General features: G+C 43.8%; 1 protein-coding gene across 3 annotated transcripts in view; it reads left to right on the top strand.

The window, feature by feature from the left end:
- Positions 1 to 20733, top strand: part of celsr2 (cadherin, EGF LAG seven-pass G-type receptor 2) — a 70661-nt gene that overhangs the window by 46436 nt on the left and 3492 nt on the right. For all 3 annotated transcript variants that reach the window (XM_085354193.1, XM_085354194.1, XM_085354192.1), the window contains exons 6-30: positions 4949 to 5106; positions 5526 to 5689; positions 5974 to 6099; positions 7673 to 7842; positions 8227 to 8406; positions 8490 to 8603; positions 8790 to 8946; positions 9129 to 9270; positions 9362 to 9482; positions 10972 to 11155; positions 11275 to 11376; positions 11504 to 11598; positions 12658 to 12867; positions 13085 to 13268; positions 15300 to 15618; positions 15759 to 15926; positions 16001 to 16124; positions 16211 to 16411; positions 16498 to 16672; positions 17707 to 17819; positions 18058 to 18140; positions 18899 to 19025; positions 19116 to 19226; positions 20370 to 20500; positions 20587 to 20672. In XM_085354193.1, coding sequence (XP_085210319.1) covers positions 4949 to 5106; positions 5526 to 5689; positions 5974 to 6099; positions 7673 to 7842; positions 8227 to 8406; positions 8490 to 8603; positions 8790 to 8946; positions 9129 to 9270; positions 9362 to 9482; positions 10972 to 11155; positions 11275 to 11376; positions 11504 to 11598; positions 12658 to 12867; positions 13085 to 13268; positions 15300 to 15618; positions 15759 to 15926; positions 16001 to 16124; positions 16211 to 16411; positions 16498 to 16672; positions 17707 to 17819; positions 18058 to 18140; positions 18899 to 19025; positions 19116 to 19226; positions 20370 to 20500; positions 20587 to 20672 — 3745 coding nt within the window. The remainder of the gene's footprint in view (positions 1 to 4948; positions 5107 to 5525; positions 5690 to 5973; positions 6100 to 7672; positions 7843 to 8226; positions 8407 to 8489; positions 8604 to 8789; positions 8947 to 9128; positions 9271 to 9361; positions 9483 to 10971; positions 11156 to 11274; positions 11377 to 11503; positions 11599 to 12657; positions 12868 to 13084; positions 13269 to 15299; positions 15619 to 15758; positions 15927 to 16000; positions 16125 to 16210; positions 16412 to 16497; positions 16673 to 17706; positions 17820 to 18057; positions 18141 to 18898; positions 19026 to 19115; positions 19227 to 20369; positions 20501 to 20586; positions 20673 to 20733) is intronic.

Genomic DNA, 20733 nt, shown 5'->3' with positions numbered 1-20733 from the left:
AAATCGATAACAAAAACTGCCAACAGCTCTGATTCTTTTTTAAAATTCTCTTACCTTTGAAATCTGTTATCTGGTTCGGGTAGCATCGTGTGGATTTTTGCGTGAACAGCAGCATGTTTCTAACAGCTACAAATGGAGACTGTAGATATTTGATATGTATGAGAAAAAAACGCTCTCCTGATTTTAAATGCACCTCCAGGTAGCTAGAGATGAATTGTTGGGATGTAGACTGGAGTATGAAATTAAGTTTGAGTTTAAATTACATACACTGCTACAATAATGCTTTTCAGTGATGAGGTCAATGTATCAAAGCAGTCCATGAGATTCAAAAGCTCAGGGGGCTCTAAATGCGCTGCCTCAGACTGTTTTTTCTACTCTTGGCTCTGTATGATGTCAGTAAGGGTAGAAATTCCCAATACAGCCAACTGACGCCTTATTTATACTTCTGAGTGAAATAGATATCATAAGCTATGACTTAACTGGAATCTCTTTTAACCCTACACCCGATCCTTTCGCGTAACCTGACGTGGATGTAGAGAAATTTTGCTATGCGTAGAGTCGGCGCGGTCCGCAACACCTGAGTGGCGTGGAAGGTTATGGGATAGGGTTAAAAGGGTTTCTGGTTAGATTGTCACTACTACAGTGTAGCTTTCCCACAGAAGTCTAAATCATGCTTTAAGCACATGGCTCTGGCTGTGGATGTGGAAGCCCCACCCACCTGCTGCTGTTTGAACTTTATGTTTATGAGGGGCAGCCAATCAGAAGAAAGCTGGCTTACAGGGAGGGTGGTCTTAAAGGGAAGTAGTTAAAACAACTTAAACAAATAATGAACATTGAACTCATTGAGCTGTATGTGTTCGGCACAGTGGCCACTTCGTTAAGGAGAACTTCATTCAGTGTGTCCATTCAACAACTCTATGATGATTTCAAGGCTGTAGTTTGTGGTGCACCTCTTTGAGGTGTTGTTCTCATTTTCCCACCTTGTTTATAACAATGAATGTAAGCCACATAATATCAAACTAACGCAGAGCAGTCAGACTTCTCTGTTTGGCAGCTGGGAATATTCATTGCACTGAAAGCCTCATATTTTCAGGGGCTGAATATCCCAGAAGTGTGCAGGATTCAGCTCAGGCTCTAGCTGAACTAATCCTCTCATATTCCACATCCTGTGAGTCGCTGAGGTAGAAACATGGCTCCTCCCTCAGGAGGTATCCCACGGTGGCCCTCTCTGACCCGTCCCTGTCCACGGGGGGGTGGGGCAGGGTGAGTGAGGGAGGAAGGGGGGGGGGGGGGCATTTTTAGATTGAAATGTGGCTTTCAGGACGGCGGGGGACTGTGGAGAATGGCAATGACCGCTGCCTTTGTGTTTGCCTCTGCTTCCTTTGGGACCATGGGCAGTGAATGATGCTGCCCCGGGGAAGGTGCCCCTTTCTCTCTTGCCCGGCGAGGACAGAAAGGCAGAGCAGGAGAGGAGCGAAAGGAGTGTAAAGAAAGGCAAAGTGAAGTATTGACTCGGGCTTTGAACGAGGACGCCGCGCTTCAGGGCCAACCCCTCTTGTTGCTATGGTTTTACTAGTCAATCTTAGATCCCATATTTGTGTTGCTCGCTGCCAGGCTCCTCCTGCGCCACCCCTGTCACCCTCTATGACAGGGAACTCATATTCCCATAATCCCCTGTAGCGGCTGGTGAGAGCAGCGTTTTAAGCGGCGCAGAGCAAATATGTGCACTCCGATCAGCTCTGACGGGACGTGTTTTGTGCGGCAGAAAGACGCGCTGACAGACAGTCATTATTGGAGAGTCAATAGCCGTGACTGATGACAGCAGAGGTCAGTGAAAGGAGCGTCCAAGCTGGAGCGCTGCCTGTTTCAGAGCTTTCACAGCGAAGGGAAAACCGTGGAAAAGAGCATGTCGGGTGATTTCACCTTTGGCAATTCAGACAACATGTTTGCTTGTTTCATCATCAACAAATTTGTAACAAATTGGTCTCAAGGAGGAAAAACTGCAAAGCAAAAGCCACCATCAGACTCTCCTTTTTCCATTCACCGCTGAGCGTATTGTGACTTCCTGTGGGAAAGGTGCTCAATAACAGGGCCCGTTGTGCTTTTCTGGGCTTTGCTGGAAATAACACTTTCAGGACATGCACAAAATGGATTCATCTTCATATTTGACTCTGTAGGTTTCAAGCGAGTCAGTCTGGAGGATAGATGGGCATTTGTGGCGACGGTCGTTCCAGCAAAATAATTAGTGCACCCATGATGAATCTGAATGAGCTGTGTGCTGTCAGGGCCAGACATAATGGCCTAAGCATCCTTTCTGACAGTTCTCACCATTTATCGCCTCAGTTTGAGCCCCTGTGAGGTCTGCAGATCTGTTCATGCAGTTAGGTACCCTGCATTTTAAATTACCGTATATTCAAGTGTTCTTTTTTGATGTATGTGCAGGTTTATGCTTTTCTTTCAGAATCAGAAAAGATATTTTTCTATTGCACAAAGCTTTGGACTATTTCATCTCCACAGCTACAGCACCAAGATTAAATAATACAATATATTACAAATGTTCCCTAATAATACAAATAGGTCTAATAATAATTTAAGAAAGATAATCTACTATAAAGAAGTTGTTTCTGACTCACTCTCAAAACCTCCTGAAGAAGCCTTCATGTTCAAAAAGACAGCAGCACTTTAGATTTCTTTAATAAACTTGAGTGTGCTCAGTCCCTCCGGTGGATCTTCCGCAGCTGGAAGCAGAAAGGCTTAAAGGGATAATCTGGGAATTTTTGTGTCTCAGATTGAGGTGCGGGTACCCCTGGGGGCGCTCTGGTGTACTGCTATGAGTTCTTTTGTAGCAAAAACAGCATTGAAGTGTTTTTCAGTTACTGGTTTGTTTAACAAATCAGACACTGATGGTGCACTGCTGTTTTCATGTACCCATACGTATTTTTTCACCCTTTTTATTCAAAGTGGAATACGGTTCTGAAAAACAAACCACTACTGTAAAAGCATTTCTATGATCTTTGTGTTTTTGAATACTTTGACTTCTTTGCAAAAGTCCTGATGTTTATGAGTCAACGTAGATTGCATGAGTTCAGTGCAGAGTCTACTGCTAACTCATAGAAAAACCTCATGTTTAATCTTTTCTGCATGATATAGCATTATAGCAGTAAGCCCTCTCCTGCCCACTATTGTTTTACCACCTTTTCTATAAACCATCTTTTCTGTATGTTTTGAGCTTCTGAAGAGTCGTTAGCGATTAACTTGGATCAAAACCTGAAAATCCACCTACGTGATCCTCTTTGCATTGTGAAGCATTTCAGGTGAGGTCTTGTGAAAAGACCAATTATACAGCCAGATATGTTATTGGGTTATTATTGGTGCTGTTCATATCACCAGCACTGTGCACACTGCAATCACAAGACACAAAAGGGAAAATTTAACTAACTGTCGCCTCTCTGTTACAGATTTAATGCAATCCGCTCGATGAAAATCATGTGAGATGAGTTAAATTGCTGCAGTGCCTTCAGCTAAAATTATCTGTCATTACTTCATACTTTCTATACTGTTTTTTTTTTCTTAATAGTCTTGCTAGGATTGAGCTGCTGAAAATCTGCAGCATATCTCTCGCTGGGTGTCTTTCATCAGAGCTTTTAAATTAAGAGATCAGACGTCAGCGACAAAGGAAGTCATAACAGTCAGGAAATTATCATTCCTGAGGCTCATCCAGAGGGGATGTGTTTTAATTTAACCTCATGGAGGAATCCGTTTTTCAGACAGCGAAAACAGAAACCTAATGTGTGTTTCGAAGCCATCAACAATGAGCCAGTTTTTTCTTACTATCGCTGCACATGAGACTAGATAATTCCTGCTAAATCCTGTCTGACCAGCTGACGGCTCAGCGGCCCGTCCTCGCCTGCAGACGGCCAAACTGAACTGGTCAGCTGTGCGTGAGGGTGGTCACTGCTCTGCTCTCAGCTCGTGACACCAGCTTGAACCTACACTTAGGGTTATTAGGAGCTTGACGTGACCCCGGAGAAACCGGGCGGTTTGAAAAGAGGTCGCAACCTTTATTGACAGCATCATAATTCTCTCTCTCCAGCCCTCCTCCTCCTTTTCTTACTCCCCCCCCCCCCCCCCCCCTATTGATTTCTCAGACAATGAAAAGATCCTTTGTCGACCGGGCGATGTCCTGCGGAGAGCAAGCCCATCTCCCGCATGTGTGTGTGCATGCATGCGTGCATGTGTGTTTGCTTGCCAGCCGTTGCCTTTACCTCGAGCTGCTATGATCTGAATTATTAAAATGCTCGACGGCAGCGAGCTGATGCTGAACGGGAACTGAACTGAGTGCAATGCCAAAGATCATTTATTTGCCTGTTGTTTTCCACTTTCAAAGCTTGAATCTTTAATCTGGCTCATAAAGCTACAAACAGCTTAGCTCCGGATGAGACACGCAGAACTTTTGTTCTGTTTTATTCATCTTTTAGCAAATGGAGCACAATAATGAAGTATTTTCATAATAATCAGAATCAGAATCAGATTCTGATTCTGATTATTATGAAAATACTTCATTATTGTGCTCCATTTGCTAAAAGATGAATAAAACAGAACAAAAAGTTCAATAATGAAGTATTTTCATAATAACACATTTCTGAGGCTATTTATGAATGCTGAGTGATCAAAAATACCTCAACCTATCAAAAATAGCAACATGGTAATACTGTTTTTTTCCTTTTCTGTGGTTCATGATTTTGTCGGTAATTCTCATTTATATCTGACATGCAATACAAAAATGGCAAAATTCCAAATCCCTGTGAACATGGATGAAAATGTGAAATTCTTAGTTAAATCCTCAGTTGGCAAGATAGGAGAAAAACCAGAAGCAGCAATTTTCGGTGCTCCCCACCTTATGGAGAAAGTGCCCCATAATTTATCACAAGTTTGTTTCGTTCTACAGCCAATCTTAAACCAGGCCGGCCTCCCGCAGGGCCCCTCAGACCAGAAGGTCGTCGTAGTGACGGTGGACAACTGCGACACCTCTGTGGCCCTGAGGTTTGGGCACATGATTGGAAACTACACGTGCTCTGCTCAGGGCAGCCAATCAGGGTCCAAAAAGTAAGTTTGCAACAGATACACCAGAGAAAAGAGCTGTTCTGTTGAGATCGAGAGATAAACCGTAACTAACCCTCTTTTCCTTTGCTTTGTGTAGTCTCTCTTTACTTCTGTATTGATCTCAGCCATTTACTTTATTACTATCTTTGCCTTCACCTCAGTAGTTCGAGTAAACTTGTTTTGAAATGAGGTTCCACATCTGCGGGGTGTTAGCTAAGCTTTGGTTTCTCCATTTACTGCAATATTTATCCTTTTTTTTCCTTTTTTATCTCCCAAGGGAAAATAACACAGCAAGACCGTGCCTGTAATAAATATTTCACCACCTCTCTCCCCATACCCCCCACATTACTGTTGATGATGTGTTTTGGTTTAGGCAGAGTGATGCTCTGGGTGCATGTATGTTCACGGTTCTGTGTCGTCAGGTCTCTGGATCTGACGGGCCCCTTGCTCCTCGGAGGAGTCCCTAAACTTCCAGAAGATTTTCCTGTTCGTAATCAGCAGTTTGTGGGCTGCATGAAGAACCTGCGTATTGACAACCAGCACATAGACATGGCCAGCTTCATCGCTAACAATGGAACTCTGCCAGGTATGCATTGTTTTTAAGCTCGCTGTCCTTTAGTTCAGCTCTTAAACCTGGCTAAGCTTTGCAGTCAAACAGTGCACACTGTTAGATCAGCCAAGTGAGGAAAAGCTGGCAGAGGAAACAGCAGTGACTATAATGAGAGCAGCGGGGAAGGTAGAGTCAGTGGGAAATGATTGTTGTACCTGCTATGAATAGTTTATTACCATCTGACTCTTTTCTACTGATGAAATAATGAGCTAGGATAGATCAAACGGGTGGATTACCCTCTTATTTTCCTGCCCTTCAAGGATGCTCTGCCAAGAGACACTTCTGCAACAATAACCCGTGCCTGAATGGAGGAACCTGTGTGAACCTGTGGGGCTCCTTCAGCTGTGATTGCCCACTTGGGTTTGGAGGACGAAACTGCGAAAGAGGTGAGTGAGTCAAGTGGAAAAGAGCGAGGCATCAGGGAGGGGGAGACACTCAGACATAAGATAATAGTAGATATGAATTTGTCTGCAGCTGTGATGGAGGTCTGTGAACTTGTAGGTGAGTGTGGAGGCGGCAGCTAATGCCCGAAAAAGCCAACAAACAAAGAAAAAAGCCTGAGCAGTCTGGAGTGTTTTACTGCACACTGATAGCTGCTTTCTGGGTGAAGTGATCTCATTACAGCAGCTTAAACGCCCGATTTAGGACCGAACTTTAAATGTAATCTGCTTGATGTTGAATTTTCTCTGGTTTACATGATGTTGAACCAGTTTAATACTAATGTTTTTTAACCTTTGAAGATATATACAGTATGTAGCTTATATTTCTGTCCAGCGTCTCTTTATGTTTCACTCGATCTCCTACAGCTGTCGTCTGCGCTGATTTATGGTTTAAAGGAATTTGAGAAGAGACAGCCGAAGAGAAACGAGCTTTAGAAGAGACGGCAGGAAAAAAAAAAGTTCAAAAAACACCTTTGTTTTAACAAGAAGTTGGGTGGGGTTATTTATTGGTTCTTTCATGCAGAACAAGTGAGGAGTTCCTGAGTTGCGCTGACAGGTGTGCTGTGAAGAACAGACACGTGTGAAGGAAAAGTGAGGATGAGAGTGTGGAAGTGGGGCCGACTTTAGTGTAATAATGTGAAATTTTAGCATACTTTAAATAAAGGAGTTTTTAGTGCCTTGAGATTTGTGAAGCTATCCGTCACTTTCATCCGTTTTTCATTATTCTCTGACATTATTCTCTGACATTTACCAGAAAAAATCAATAGAAAAATATATTTCTTAGCTTTCAGCTCGATGCACAAAATATGGATTCATAAATGACGACTGCCAAAGGTAACCAGGTGTTCAATGAAGGTTTTTTTTATATTACTTTGAATCTAAATGATTGAAATCTAACTGGAGATTCTCTCTCTGTATCTCACTCATGCAGCCACAGTGCGTCAGGTTTATTTGTCGTCGATAATCAATCCTCAGGGCCTGGGTGACTCAGGTGCTTCACTTCACGCAGAGACAGCTTAATGACGAGGAAACTGCTCCACATAAAGCAGAGTGTCCTTCTGTGTCACTTTTCTCAGCGTCTAAAGGGACCGAGGAAACTTCTCATTCAGTGCGTGTTGGAATTTGAAATGAAAAAAAGAAAATGATCAAAAAAGCAAAAAATGTAATCAGAGTTGAAAAGAGATAACTTCAGAGTCATCTTATCTGTTCCATGGAAGCATTTCTAGAATTTCTAAAAAGCTGCACTTCAGAAAGCAGATCTGTAGAGTAAGGTCTCTTACGTCTCTTTTCTTACCTCAAAGAGTGACGGTTGTTCAGTCAGTTTTGGCTAAAATCTGAAGAAAAGCAGCAGAGAGCTTCCTTTCTGACAGTAATGGCTCCCTCTGTCAGCTACTGTGAAATTCTCCCTCCTCATTTTCAGCATCACCCCTTCTGCCTTTCAGCCACTCGCTCTCTTTACCATGAAGTATGTCATGTGATTTTTGTCATCCGTTTTCGTCTCTGCCCTCTTTTTCTGTAGTTATGGCCAACCCACTGCGTTTCCTGGGTAACAGCCTGTTGCAGTGGAATAACCTCGCCACGGTGGCGGCCTCCGTCCCCTGGCATGTGGAGCTCATGTTCCGCACACGCCAAGCCAGCAGCACGCTGCTTCACATCTCCTCTGGCCTGCAGCACAACCTCACACTGCAGGTGAGAGCCACATATCCGAAACGCACTTCCTGTCAGGACCGAAGCAGATATGCGATTTAATAGGAGAGGAGGAGCTGGGGTGATGATGGGTTGCAAAGAAGCTTGCAGTCTCTGATGTTAAGAGAAAACATGTCCCAAAACACGGGACATTTTCAACTTTATTCTAATTTTAGTTCTTTTTTTTTGAGCTTGTCTCGACTGGCGCCTCTTTGATGTTACATAACTCAGTCTATTTCCAGCCCTGCACACCTATGATGTGCTGCAACACAAGGGATGATCTTTTGAACTGGAGGCTGTTCAAAGGTTGTTATCTTCTGCAGTGCAGTTTCTTTGCGGTCAGTTTTTCATCCTGTGTCCGTCTCCCTCCTGCTGTCGTCTTTGTAGCTGCGTGGTGGGAGTGTGTTGATGGGGCTGCACAGGGGGGAAGACTCCACTCTCTCCCGTGTGGAGGAGGTGCTGGTGAACGACGGAGACTGGCATCATCTGCAGCTGGATATCAGCATAACAGGGGGAGCGGCAAGCTACCATAAGGCTGTTTTATCTTTAGATCACGGACTCTACCTGGTGAGTTATTAAATTCTAGCTGCGATTATAAATGAAACTCTTGTAGCTTTTAGCCATGAAGTCACTGCCGTGTTCCTTTTCAGGCCAGCATGGATGTGGATGGAAAGCTGCAGGACTCCAAATTGAAGACTGTGAGCGTAGGTGGTTTGGCAAAGCCTGATGGGAAAATTCAGCATGGCTTCCGCGGCTGCATACAGGTTTGTCCTCTCTGCAGACCACATTCATGTCTGCGTTTGTGATCGTGAAGGCGAGCAGTTCAGTTTGATGTTTTAAAGTTTTGGTTCAAATTAAGCTTTATTTGAATTTGTCTGAACAGCTGTTTGTGTAGTTTAAAGACATTGTGCTTCACCCCTTTGCTTGAATGTATGGTTGTTTCCCTGCAGGGTCTGCGTGTTGGCGGAGCTGTGAGTCTCTCTCAGGCGAGGAAAGTGAACGTGGAGCAGGGCTGCAGCGTGCCCGATCCCTGCAGCTCCAATCCCTGTCCGTCGAACAGCTACTGCAGCGACGACTGGGACAGCCACTCTTGCAAGTGCATCAATGGTCAGTCTCGTCACATGATCACAAACCCACGAACGTAACATGTTTTTGCCTTTTTATCATTCTGTTTCTGTCTTTCATCTTTAGTTCAAATGAATAATCATTTTTTTAAATTGTTGTTTATTGGTTTTACCACGAGCGACTGCAATTTACTGAAAGTCCCCACCTGCTTTATTTTTTTGCAGGTTATTATGGCTCCAACTGCACTGACGTGTGCTCGCTGAACCCCTGTGAACACGAGTCAGCGTGCACCAGGAAGCCGAGCTCCTCTCGGGGTTACACCTGTGACTGTCCCAACAACTACTTTGGCAATTACTGCGAGAAAAAGTATAGCCTTCCACATTTATGTAAAACACTGCAGTGTTCTTCCTCCTGCACTGCAGACAGGACAACTGACCTGTAATGTCTGTGTCCACAGGACCGACCTGCCGTGTCCCAGAGGCTGGTGGGGTCACAAGACCTGCGGCCCCTGCAACTGTCAGACAGACAAGGGTTTTGATTCTGATTGCAACAAGACGAGCGGAGAGTGTCGCTGCAAGGTGAGCTAGCATCCCCGATGCATTCATCTGTAATAAAGCGCACATCATGTCCACTCAAATAAATACAAGATGTGCATTTTTTTAACAACTTTCACACAATCCCAGCCCATTCTTCGTTAGCAAATCTCTCAGCCTCTTCTCAATCTCTTCCAGATTTGATGGTCTTCTTCAGTTAACCCACAGATTTTCAGTTAGATTAAAATCAGGTCTTTGTGCAGGCCAATGAGTAATGCTCACTTTGGTCTTCTGATGGTAGTTCTTCACCAGCAGTCTTTGTCACGTTGCAAGACATCATGACGACCCAGACCCCAAACCTTCACAAATCATCTTTCCTTCATGATTCACCCTCCAGGTTCCAAATGCACTGAAGTATCCCCACAGCATGATACGCCCTCCACCGTGTTTCACTGTGGGGACGTTGATCTTTGGGTTGTACGCCTCTCCCTTCTTTTGCCAAACATAAGCAGCGTCTCTGTGGTCAAGGAGCTCTAGTTTCATGTTATATTCTCATTACTTCAGTCTGACTTGAAGATGTCTTTTCTGCAGAAGTGGAGTTTTTCTTGGTCTGATACGTTCAGTTCACTCCTGCAGGGTTCTAGTGAGTCTGCTTTAACACTATAATTCCCAACTTGGACTCACTGTCTTGGCAGTTGTTCCAGTTTTTTAGACTCATCTCTCACTAGTTTTCTTTCCAGAGTCTTTGAAGTATTTCCCTTCCTTCCTCTGCCAGACTCGTTCTGTGCTCTTTAGCTCTCTTTCTTGATCTTGATGATACTTCTCACTCCAGTTCTTGACACTTGGAATCACTGTGATAACTTTGTATAGCCATCTGCTGCTTTTTGAGCATCAGCAATTCTTTTTCTCAAGTCTAAACTGATGAATTTTGTTTTCAGCATGATCCTTTCTCAAGTGACTCCTAAAATCTTGCTGCAGTTTTTATACTGTGTGCAAATTGAAAAATAACCCACAGTTTAAACTTTATTTTGCAAGCTTTGAGCTTTACATAGTTAAAGCACATTATTGTACACCTATAATTATGCTTTCTAAACACACATTAGAAATCTGTAGACATCCATCAGACGTCTGCTGCTTTATGGGAACTCTTTCCTGAGAAATGAAGAAAGAGCTGCACAAATGTGGCCCTCACAGGAACATGTGAAACCTCTGAATCTGTGTCCAAACTTGGTTTCTTGCACACTTCTACGACACTTAATATTAAGGAAGAAGCTGTTTTCATAAACAGTCGTTATACATCTTCCAACATTCAGCGCTGATCCATTTTTACAGCTATGTTTGCTTTGCATTGCACTGCGCTGAGGGACAATTAAAGATTTATTTTGTGTGCTGAAGGTTTGTAGCGTCGTTTTCCACCTTTTTCTCTGGCTAGAAAAAATCCAGGTGGGAGAACAACTTGCCTGTTGGCAGTCAGATGCTTTTGAGCGTGTGGTTTGAGCTTGCCGTGGCGCTAAGGAAGAATTCTCATTTGCAGGACAATCATTACCGGCCTGAAGACAGCGACACCTGCCTGCTGTGTGACTGCTACCCGGTCGGCTCTTTCTCCAGAGCGTGTGACCGAGAGAGCGGCCAGTGTCAGTGCAAACCCGGCGTCATCGGACGTCAGTGCGACCGCTGTGACAACCCGTTTGCTGAGGTTACCCCTAACGGCTGTGAAGGTCAGAACACATTAATTACAGCTTTGCATCAAGTCCCTTTTTTTCATTATAGGTACAAATACATTAGATATTGTTCTAATTTTATCCTCATCATCTCCTTCCTGTTCCATCTCTCTTAGTAATATATGACAGCTGCCCTCAGGCCATCGAGGCTGGGATATGGTGGCCCAGGACTAAGTTTGGTCTCCCTGCAGCAGTTCCCTGTCCCAAAGGAACTCTCGGTATGATGTTTTTTTGGCAGCTCATCAAATTACCATATAATAATGGCACTATATGAAACTTGCCTCAAGCTCTCTCTCAGCTGCAGCCTTTTCCTCATGCGATAACGCTCCCTCTCCTCCTTCCCAGGCACAGCGATTCGACACTGTGACGAGCATAAGGGCTGGCTGCCTCCTAATCTCTTCAACTGCACCTCCGTTACCTTCAGCAAGCTGAAAGCTTTGGTGTGTAGCTTCTCTCTGTCACTATTTTAAATTTTAAAGTCAGTTTCCAGTTTCTACAACATCATCCTCATTTGTGAGGAGAAATACAATGTTTTCATTCTGCTGCTCTGCGGTGCTGCTCTGAGCATCACTGGCTTAAAGTGATAGTCCCAAAAAACTGTTCTTCGTTAGGTACACTGTTAAATATGTGCGTATGTGTTGTGCAGATTAACGGCACTTAATAAAGTCCAGCTGAGGCTGCAGGTGTTTGGTTATAAATCAAAGCTAATGTGATTAATCCCATCGGAGGCTGGACCGGATTTCATGATGGTCTGTTTAATGTTTCTCAAAATGTTTCACACAAAATCTCACTAAAGGATAAATCAGGCGATTGCTGAAGTCAGTATGGTTGATGCTTCTGAGAGCAGGAGTGTTCACAATCTACTTCCCAGGGGTGCTACAGGAAAAGTCAGTTACTTCCTGGGATAACTGATAAGTGCTGCAATGACACGTCACAAAATACAGGAAAAGATCAAAGGATCATTAAAACCTCGGATTCATCCTCTGGGAAAAATCAATGAATGTACATTCAGCCACTTATTTCCTAATCGCTCACCCCAGTGGGCAGATCCACTATTTGATTTGGTGCAGATTTTATGTTCGATTCCTGATGCAACACTTCCACTTCTCTGGACTTGGAATAAAATTGAATTCAGTCGAATTCAAGTGAATCTCTTTATTATTTTAACCACCTCTGTGGTGTTTACGCCCCAGGAGAAGTCTGTGACCCTCTCCACACGTCCCACTGATAATTAAAGGCTTAATGTTCATATTTTTCTCTTCTTGAAGTCATGTGATCAGTTCTTTTGTCGACTTGTTATATCTGCACCAGTGAGACAGGCACTCCACCTCATCTCGGGCACTAGTAATGAAGCATGCATGGCAACAAAGGCGTTGCTTCAGTTTTAATCTCGTCTGACCTGCAGACATTTACACTTTAAATCTCATCTCTGTGTTACTAACACTTGTCTTTGGGATTTCTTTTCTTGTGAAAATTGATTTATTTATTTTCTTCTTCAGTCTGAAAAGTTTTTCCGTAACGCCTCGCTCCTCGAGTCTGGGCGCATTCAGCAGATGGCGGCGATGTTGGCCAACGCCACGCTGCACACGGAGAAGTTCTACGGCAGCGACGTGAAAGTGGCCTACCGGCTCACGCAGAGTCTGCTGCGACATGAAAGCAGCCAGCAGGGCTTCAACCTCACTGCCACACAGGACGTCCACTTCACAGAGGTGAACAACCACGTCACTTCTAACACTCGTACAGACGGAGAGCAAGAACAGAGCTCTGTTGTGGCTGTTTCAGTACACAAAACTGGAAACAGGAGGCCAGTCCTGCCTGGCTGGACATCACAGCCTGTCATGTTGTATCTGCAGGGAGTACATCACACTTCATTTCACTCTCTGCTCTGACATCCTGTCACACTGAACTCTCGCTGTTCTCTGACAGAATCTGGTCCGAGTGGGCAGCGCCATCCTGTCTCCAGACACACGGCAGCACTGGGAGCTGATCCAGCACACGGAGGGTGGCACGGCGGCGCTCCTGCGCCACTACGAGGAATACGCAAACACACTGGCGCAGAACATGAGGAAGACTTACCTCAGCCCCTTCACCATTGTCACACCAAACATAGGTTTGCAATATTTAGTGCCCTAAGTTTTCAGCTTATCTGTCACAGCTGTCATCACAAATGAACTCCACTTAAAAAATATATCAAAGAATATATTAAAAGAAAATTCTTATCTCAATCTTAATCTGTGAGATATTAGTCCATGCTTTCATATCAATCAGGTTAGATTACTGTAGTGCTGTATTTGCAGGACTGTTCAGATCATCAGACTAATACTACCCCAGTACTGAAGTCACTTCATTCATGCCCAGTTAAACACAGAATTACCTTTAAAATCCTTCTATTAGTTTATAAAGCCACCAATGGTTTGACCCCCCCAGTACGTCTGTGACTCGCTCAGTCGCCATAACCCTGCTACAGGGATATCAGACTCACTGTACATCGTGGGCCTCTTTCTATCGATATAAAGAAGTGCACACTTACTGAGATCAACAGTGCATCTCAGTTTTCCTGTATAACAAATAAAAACAGCAGTAGTAAATGAAAGAAATCATAAATTGTAAGAAAAAATGTGGAAACATTACAGAAAAGGTCCTGGTTGCTCACTGCCCAGAATGTCCTGTAAGTATAAAACAGGAAGTTTTTGTTATTTCACAGTGAAATGTTTTTAATTGTTGTGGACACATTTTTATAGTAGTTCTTATAGTAGATGTCTGTTAGTTTGATGTAATAGGAATGGTTGAATGGCTGTAGGGAGGTCAAAGCAGGAAAAAGTAATGAAAATATAGTTAAAAGTCCAAAATCTATGCCCTCGTTCACTTGTTCCAAAGCTGTCAAGTGGGCCAGATTGGAGTCTTTTGTAGGCTGATTTTGGCCCCGGGGCCTTATGTTTAGCACCCCTCCCTGCTATATCTCTCAGGTCAACGAGAGCAACTCTTTTAAATGTTCCCAGAATTTGATCTAAACGTGGTCAGGGTTTCAGTTACTGTGCTTCTGTTCTTTGCAACAAGCTGCTCGCTGACCTGAGGTCAGTCACAGCTGCGTCTACATTCAAGAACAAACTCGAACCCTTTTTACTCTCCCCAGCTTACATTTAATCACTGTGTGCATGTTTTTGTCTGTTATGTTAAGCACATTGAGTTTACACGTAATGAAATTTGCTATATAAATAATAATGCCATTGCCGTGATCAGGACACATGCTGCACGCAACAGGAGCACTTCAAACACCTTTAACTGCTGGAAATGCTTCACACATGACTCCCCACTCGCATGCTGTTAGGTTTTCTGAGCTATCTGTGTAAGAGTTCGTATCAGGCACAGTAAAGACCGTTTAACGTGCACGTCACAGCTGTTAAAGCAGAATTTGCCATGAAGAAACCGGCAGTGGTGCAAACCCCAATCACAGCATTCATGTGTAGTCGAGATCAAATAAAGGTTGAGTTCAATACCTGATCAGTTTGCTGCGTGGACGAAAACGATACACGGGATTTATTCAAGAGTCTAAAAAGCAAATAAGAGCAAGAAAAAAGTTGTGCATGTGACTCAAGCGTGGAAAAGCTAGCAGTTATTGTGTGCAGAAAAAAGAACCGCCACATGACAACAAAATAGGTACGTGGAGGTAAAAATGACAGTAAAAACTGGGAATATTTATTTCCTGTTAGGCTCCGTTTTCTGTTTTAATAAAATAAGGTCAAACTTTATTTTTAAAAACAAACACTTAGTATGGTTCTCATACTTACAGATTAAAAACAGGCTGTGTTGATGATTTTTCTATAAAGATTTTGAACAATATCAGTTCAGTCACAGGGAAAGCATCCTTCGCCTTCTTCTGTGTCGCAGGTTTTAGCAGATTATGTCCTTTTATTTCCATTAAACTTCTTATTTCACAGATAAATCGCATGGTTTATAAAATGTGAGGAAATTAAAATGAACTGAACAAAAGCCCTAAATTCAGACGTCCTCTTTTTTTTTTTATCTAAAATGAGAAAGTTATCAGATTCGTTTCTCTCAGATTAACTGTTGGAACTTAAAAACGGCGAAGCCCGTTTTGAAGCAGCGTTCTCTGACCTTCCCCGTGTGCTGGTTTTTGCAGTCATCTCCGTGGACCGTTTGAAAAAGATGAATTTCGCCGGCGCCAAACTGCCGCGCTATCAGTCCCTGAGGGGCCCTCGTCCTGCGGATCTGGAGACGGCTGTCACCCTCCCAGACTCCGTCTTCCAACCACCTGTGGAAACGAAGGGCCACAGACACCTGGACGTCTTCCCAGAGTCCTCGCTGAGGAACCGCTCGGCCAGCAGGAAGAAACGCCACCCCGATGACAGCCAGCAGGACGCCGTCGCCAGCGTGATCATCTTTCACAGCCTGGCCTCACTGCTGCCCGAGAGCTACGACCCAGATAAGAGAAGTCTGCGGTAATAAAACTTATTCTGACTTTTTTCAGAGTGTAGAAAGTATAAAGAGGCTAATCTGCTGCTGCTTTTAGTCGTTTTCATTTCCTTTCCTGAGGAGAGAAAAAAGAAACTATTTCTTCTTTCGTGTATTTTTGCCTCAGTGTCCCAAAGCGTCCCGTCATCAACACCCCGGTGGTCAGCATCACTGTGCACGACAACGACGCGCTGCTGCAGCACGCGCTGGACAAACCCATCACCGTGCAGTTCCGGTTGGTCGCCACCGAGGAGCGCTCCAAACCCATCTGTGTCTTTTGGAACCACACCATACTGTGAGTGCAGCTGTAAGTGAATGGGGGCGCCCGGGCGAGGTTGTGCTGTGCTCACGTTTGTGTTTGTCTGTCAGAGCTGGTCGCGGCGGCTGGTCGGCGAAAGGCTGCGAGGTGGTTTTCAGAAACAGCACCCACATCAGCTGCCAGTGTTACCACATGACGAGTTTCGCGGTTCTCATGGATATCTCCAGGAGGGAGGCGAGTGACACTCACACTTCTCATGTGATCAGAATCAGAGTTGCTCCTCACTGTAACGTCGCATTTTCTCATTCTAAACGCACCAGAACGGAGAGATCCTGCCCATCAAAATCCTGACGTGGAGCACAGCCGGCGTGACGCTGGGCTTCCTCTTCCTCACCGCGATCTTCCTGCTCTGCCTGAGAGCCATGCAGTGCAACAAGACGAGCATAATCAACAATGGAGCCACCGCTCTCTTCCTCTCAGAGCTCATCTTCATCCTTGGCATCAACCAGGCCGACAACCCGGTGAGCGCTTTGGTTCTCGTCTCTCGCCTCTTCCCTCCGGCTCTGAGAGCTCCCAAAGTTTTAATCATTCTGTATTCGCTCTGCAGTTTGTGTGCACAGTCATCGCCATCCTGCTGCATTTCTTCTACCTCTGCACTTTCTCCTGGCTCTTCCTGGAGGGGCTGCATGTTTACCGCATGATCAGCGAAGTCAGAGACATCAATTATGGACCCATGAGATTCTACTACCTGATTGGCTGGGGAGTTCCTGCCTTCATCACAGGTGTGAACCTCGAATTAAAAACCCACTCGACAAAGGAAAACCACTCCACCCAGCTTGTGTGTTGAGTGGAATAACGAGGATCTTAAACCTTTATAACGTCTTTCGTGACAGCGGGAGCAGAAATGAGGAAAAGAATCAGACACGTCTCAAACACAATCACAAAGACGTTAAAAGCAAATTAATTTTTTAAAATAAAGCTGAGTGGATAATAAAAATAACAAACCAATTTGAATTATCTTTGAATGATCTTTTTCATTATATCTGCTTTGTGAGCTGAAGACATCGCAAAAGGTTTGAGGAAGGTGTTTTTTTACAGGGTCACCTTTCTTGATCAGATTTTTTTAGATAATCACAATTATATTATTATTACTGGCCGTCAGCTGTTGGCTATTTTTAAAGTCTTTCCACACTGATCCATCCAACATTTCTTTGAATCAAGTCATTTTTTAAATCTTTTAGCTTTTCCCAACATTTTTATTTTGCAGAAGGATTTTCTATAAATGTACACTGCTAAAGAAAGAAGGGAACACTCGATCATCACAGTATAACACAAAGTCAGTTAAACTTCAGGGATATCAATCTGTCCACCTGTTATTCACTTCATTAAAACCAAAGCAGCTGAAACTGAAACAACCCTCTGCTACTTAACTGACCAGATCAATATCGCAGAAGTTTAACTAACTTAATGCGACAAACCTGACCCAGGACCACAACAACTAAAGAGATTTGTGTTTCTTCCCAGGATCAAACCGGGGGTCTGAATATCAGATGTACAAGTTGGTCATTATCAACAGTCTTACAGTTAAATTAGTTTCGTTGAATAGCCAATTCAGTTAGTTCCTGTACAGATTATAAACCCACAGAACGTGTCTATATACCCAGCCACACTATGAGAAGTCATTATTTATTCAGCTTTAGTAACTTTCACTGTGACATCATCCTCTGGAGATAAAAATAGTTTCAGTAAAGAGTGAATCAAGACAAAAATTAAACAAACTTTTCACACTGTCTATTTTTTCTGGGGTCAACTCCAGGTTTGGCGGTGGGTTTGGACCCCGAAGGCTATGGAAACCCTGATTTCTGTTGGTTGTCTATGTACGATACCCTGATCTGGAGCTTTGCAGGACCCATCGCCATAGTGGTGTCGGTGAGTACCTGCATCCATCCATCCAATCGCACATGAATATCTTGTAGTTTTACTAAAAGATATAAAGACACGGAGGTAAAGCTGTCACCTCAGCAGCGTGCATAGCATTTTCACGCTACATTAATTATTGTTTATTCTTCTAACATGCTGCACTGCAGACCTTCACTTTACTTTAGTTTTGTCACAAACTCCTGCTGTGTTGCCAGTAGTGACATACTGGTGTGTTGTGTATCCACAGATGAACATCTTTCTGTACATCCTGTCGTCCAGAGCCTCCTGCTCGCTGAGACACCACAGCATCGAGAAGAAAGAGTCTCGTGTGTGAGTGTCCCGGCCTGTCATTCAACACCAGCGCCGTTTACTTCCTACCTGATTAGAGGATGTTTAGACAGGAAAATTTTTGTACATAGGCAGTCACTGTTTAGCAACACAATTCAATTCAGTTTTATTTATACAGCACCAGTTCACAATGCCAGTCACCTCAAGCCTCTGTAAATTTAAGGAAAATTACCCAACAAGTAGTAGAGGGAAAATCCCAACAATCAGCAAGCACTTGGCGACAGTGAGAGGAAAAACTCCCTTTTGACAGGAAGAAACATCCAGCTGAACCAGGGTCGGGGACCCAGGGACTATGAAACCAGTGCAGATGTCATTATTGGGTATTTCCAAAAAGAAAAGAAACGAGGCTGACATCAGCATGTTGTAATATAAACATCATAAAACATCAAATCTTTAGTCTAGCCCTTGCTCTTCGGGAGCTGCTGTCTGTGCATGTTCTTTTTTTTTTTTTTTTCTGCAATAATCCCCTGACCCAGGCCACTCTAAGCACTCAGTTTCAGACAGTTTTTTTCTACTCTTGGATCTGTATGACGTCATAGAGAGAATATGGTCATCTCAGGCACACAGCTTCGGCATGCTTATCGTTGCTGTTTTTGTTGCTGTTTTATCCTCAGATCCATGTGCTGCTCTGTTTTTCCGTGTGTTGCATTGAATTCTTGTTGTTGGTTTCCGAGTCAGGTCACTGGTCACTCCAGAAGTCCTTCCTCGCCAACTCCTCTTTGTGCTTCCTCTCGCTGCAGCTCTGGCCTGAAGACCGCAGGCTGTGTCCTCTTCCTGGTTTCAGTCACGTGTTTTCTCGCACTGCTCTCCGTCAACAGCGACATGATCATCTTCCACTACCTGTTCGCTGGTTTCAACTGTGTGCAGGTGAGCCCATCGGTTCACCCTGAAACTGCTTGAAAGGCTCAGTTGTGCCTTTTTGCTAACCTTTAACCTTTTCCTGTCGTCCAACTCCAGGGTCCCTTTGTTTTCTTCTTCCGTATTGTCTTCAATAAAGAAGCAAGGAACGCTATGAAATACTGCTGCAGCCGCAAGCGACCCGATCACATGATCAAATCCAAGGCCTCCGTGAGTCCCTCGCAATAAGCGGCGAGAAAATATTTCATTCGGTTTGACACCTCTGGGATACGTAGTTAGGCTGATGTCATATTTGGAGTTTCTTTTAAAAAAAAAACTAAAATATGGCGTCAGCTGTTGTTAAAGAAATAAATCTGTAATTATCTCAGATATCAGTTATGCTGTTGATACTGCACCATCTGTTCCCAACAGACTGAGCTTTGAGCTTTTTTTGACATTTTATAAAAAAGGAGGATTTATTCTCCGCCCTAAATGACTGACTCTACTAAACAAGAAAAAGAAATCTCATTCATCTGTGCCAAAGAGCGCTACCTCACCGTAAAACTGTTGCTGTAAACAAACAGGTAAACTGGAGCGTGGCATGTAATCCACAGACAAATACTCACTCAGATATTGAATGGATATTCTTAGCAAAAAGACCTATGCTTGTGCCTGAAAATCAGTCATATTGAAACTGATTTTCAGGCAGAAGGATGAAACTCAGTTTCAATATGACGTTTTTTGTAAGTATAATGTTGTGCTCATCATTCCAAAAACAGAGACAGAGAGGCCGGTGTTTGCGAGCACTGATCAGGAAGGAAATAGACGATCTGAGTTTGGAAAGGGGGATCTGTGCTGTATCCTGAACTGCTACATCTGGCACGAACTGATTACGTGTGCACATGCTCTGGAGCTGTGATTTCTGCATGAGATCCTCTTGCCAGGCCTCTCTTAGATACTCCAGTGTGGCTGTACAGTCGATTCGTGACAGACCTTCTTCAATTGTAGATTTAGAGATAGATCCGGTGGCTTACTGGAGAAAGGGTGAAAATGTTTTCATTAAGAAGCTGCTGAAATCTCTTTTATAAATAAGTCCCTTACTGGTTGTCTTCACTTAGAGTCTTTTAAAGTGTGATATATCCTTCAAATGACTAAACAGAGACAAGTTCACATGACAGACCAGTTAAAATATTATTTAGAGAATAAATTTCAAGAAAATAAGTTTTTTCTCTCTGATCCAAGTTTGTTTCTTAGCATCTGTACAAAAAAATTGCAGGAACAATAAACTCCCTGTTATGTTCTTTACATCTGAAATAACTCTGCATCGTATTTTTATAACATGTTTCTCTGCCTGCCTCTTGCCTCCAATTCCAGAGCTATAAATGCAACACGAACTACATGGACGGGAGGTTGTACCACCTCCCCTTTGGCGAATCCAGCGTGTCGCTGAACGGCACCATGCAGAGTGGGAAGAGCCAGCAGAGCTACGTGCCATTTGTCCTCCGGTGAGGAAACCACTTAATAAAAAACTACTATCAGTGTGCTGAGTGACGGACTGAGTAAGTGAACTGAACTGTTTCCATCTTCTCAGTGACGACGGGTTGAGTAACAGTCAGGCACACATCGCTCTCAATGACCACACGTCGCTCTTCCATGAAACTAAGGAGCACTTGGACGGTAGCGTGCTCATTTTCCTCAGATCTGTTCTTCACTTTCCCACTTTTGCACTGATGGAGTC

This window comes from Diplotaxodon limnothrissa, linkage group LG5 (genome assembly GCF_057381915.1).
Source record: "Diplotaxodon limnothrissa isolate DT_005_m linkage group LG5, D_limnothrissa_male_GT1.1, whole genome shotgun sequence".
Classification (NCBI taxonomy): domain Eukaryota; kingdom Metazoa; phylum Chordata; class Actinopteri; order Cichliformes; family Cichlidae; genus Diplotaxodon; species Diplotaxodon limnothrissa.
Note: the sequence above shows the minus strand (reverse complement) of the source record. Positions and strands in the feature narration are given on the sequence as shown.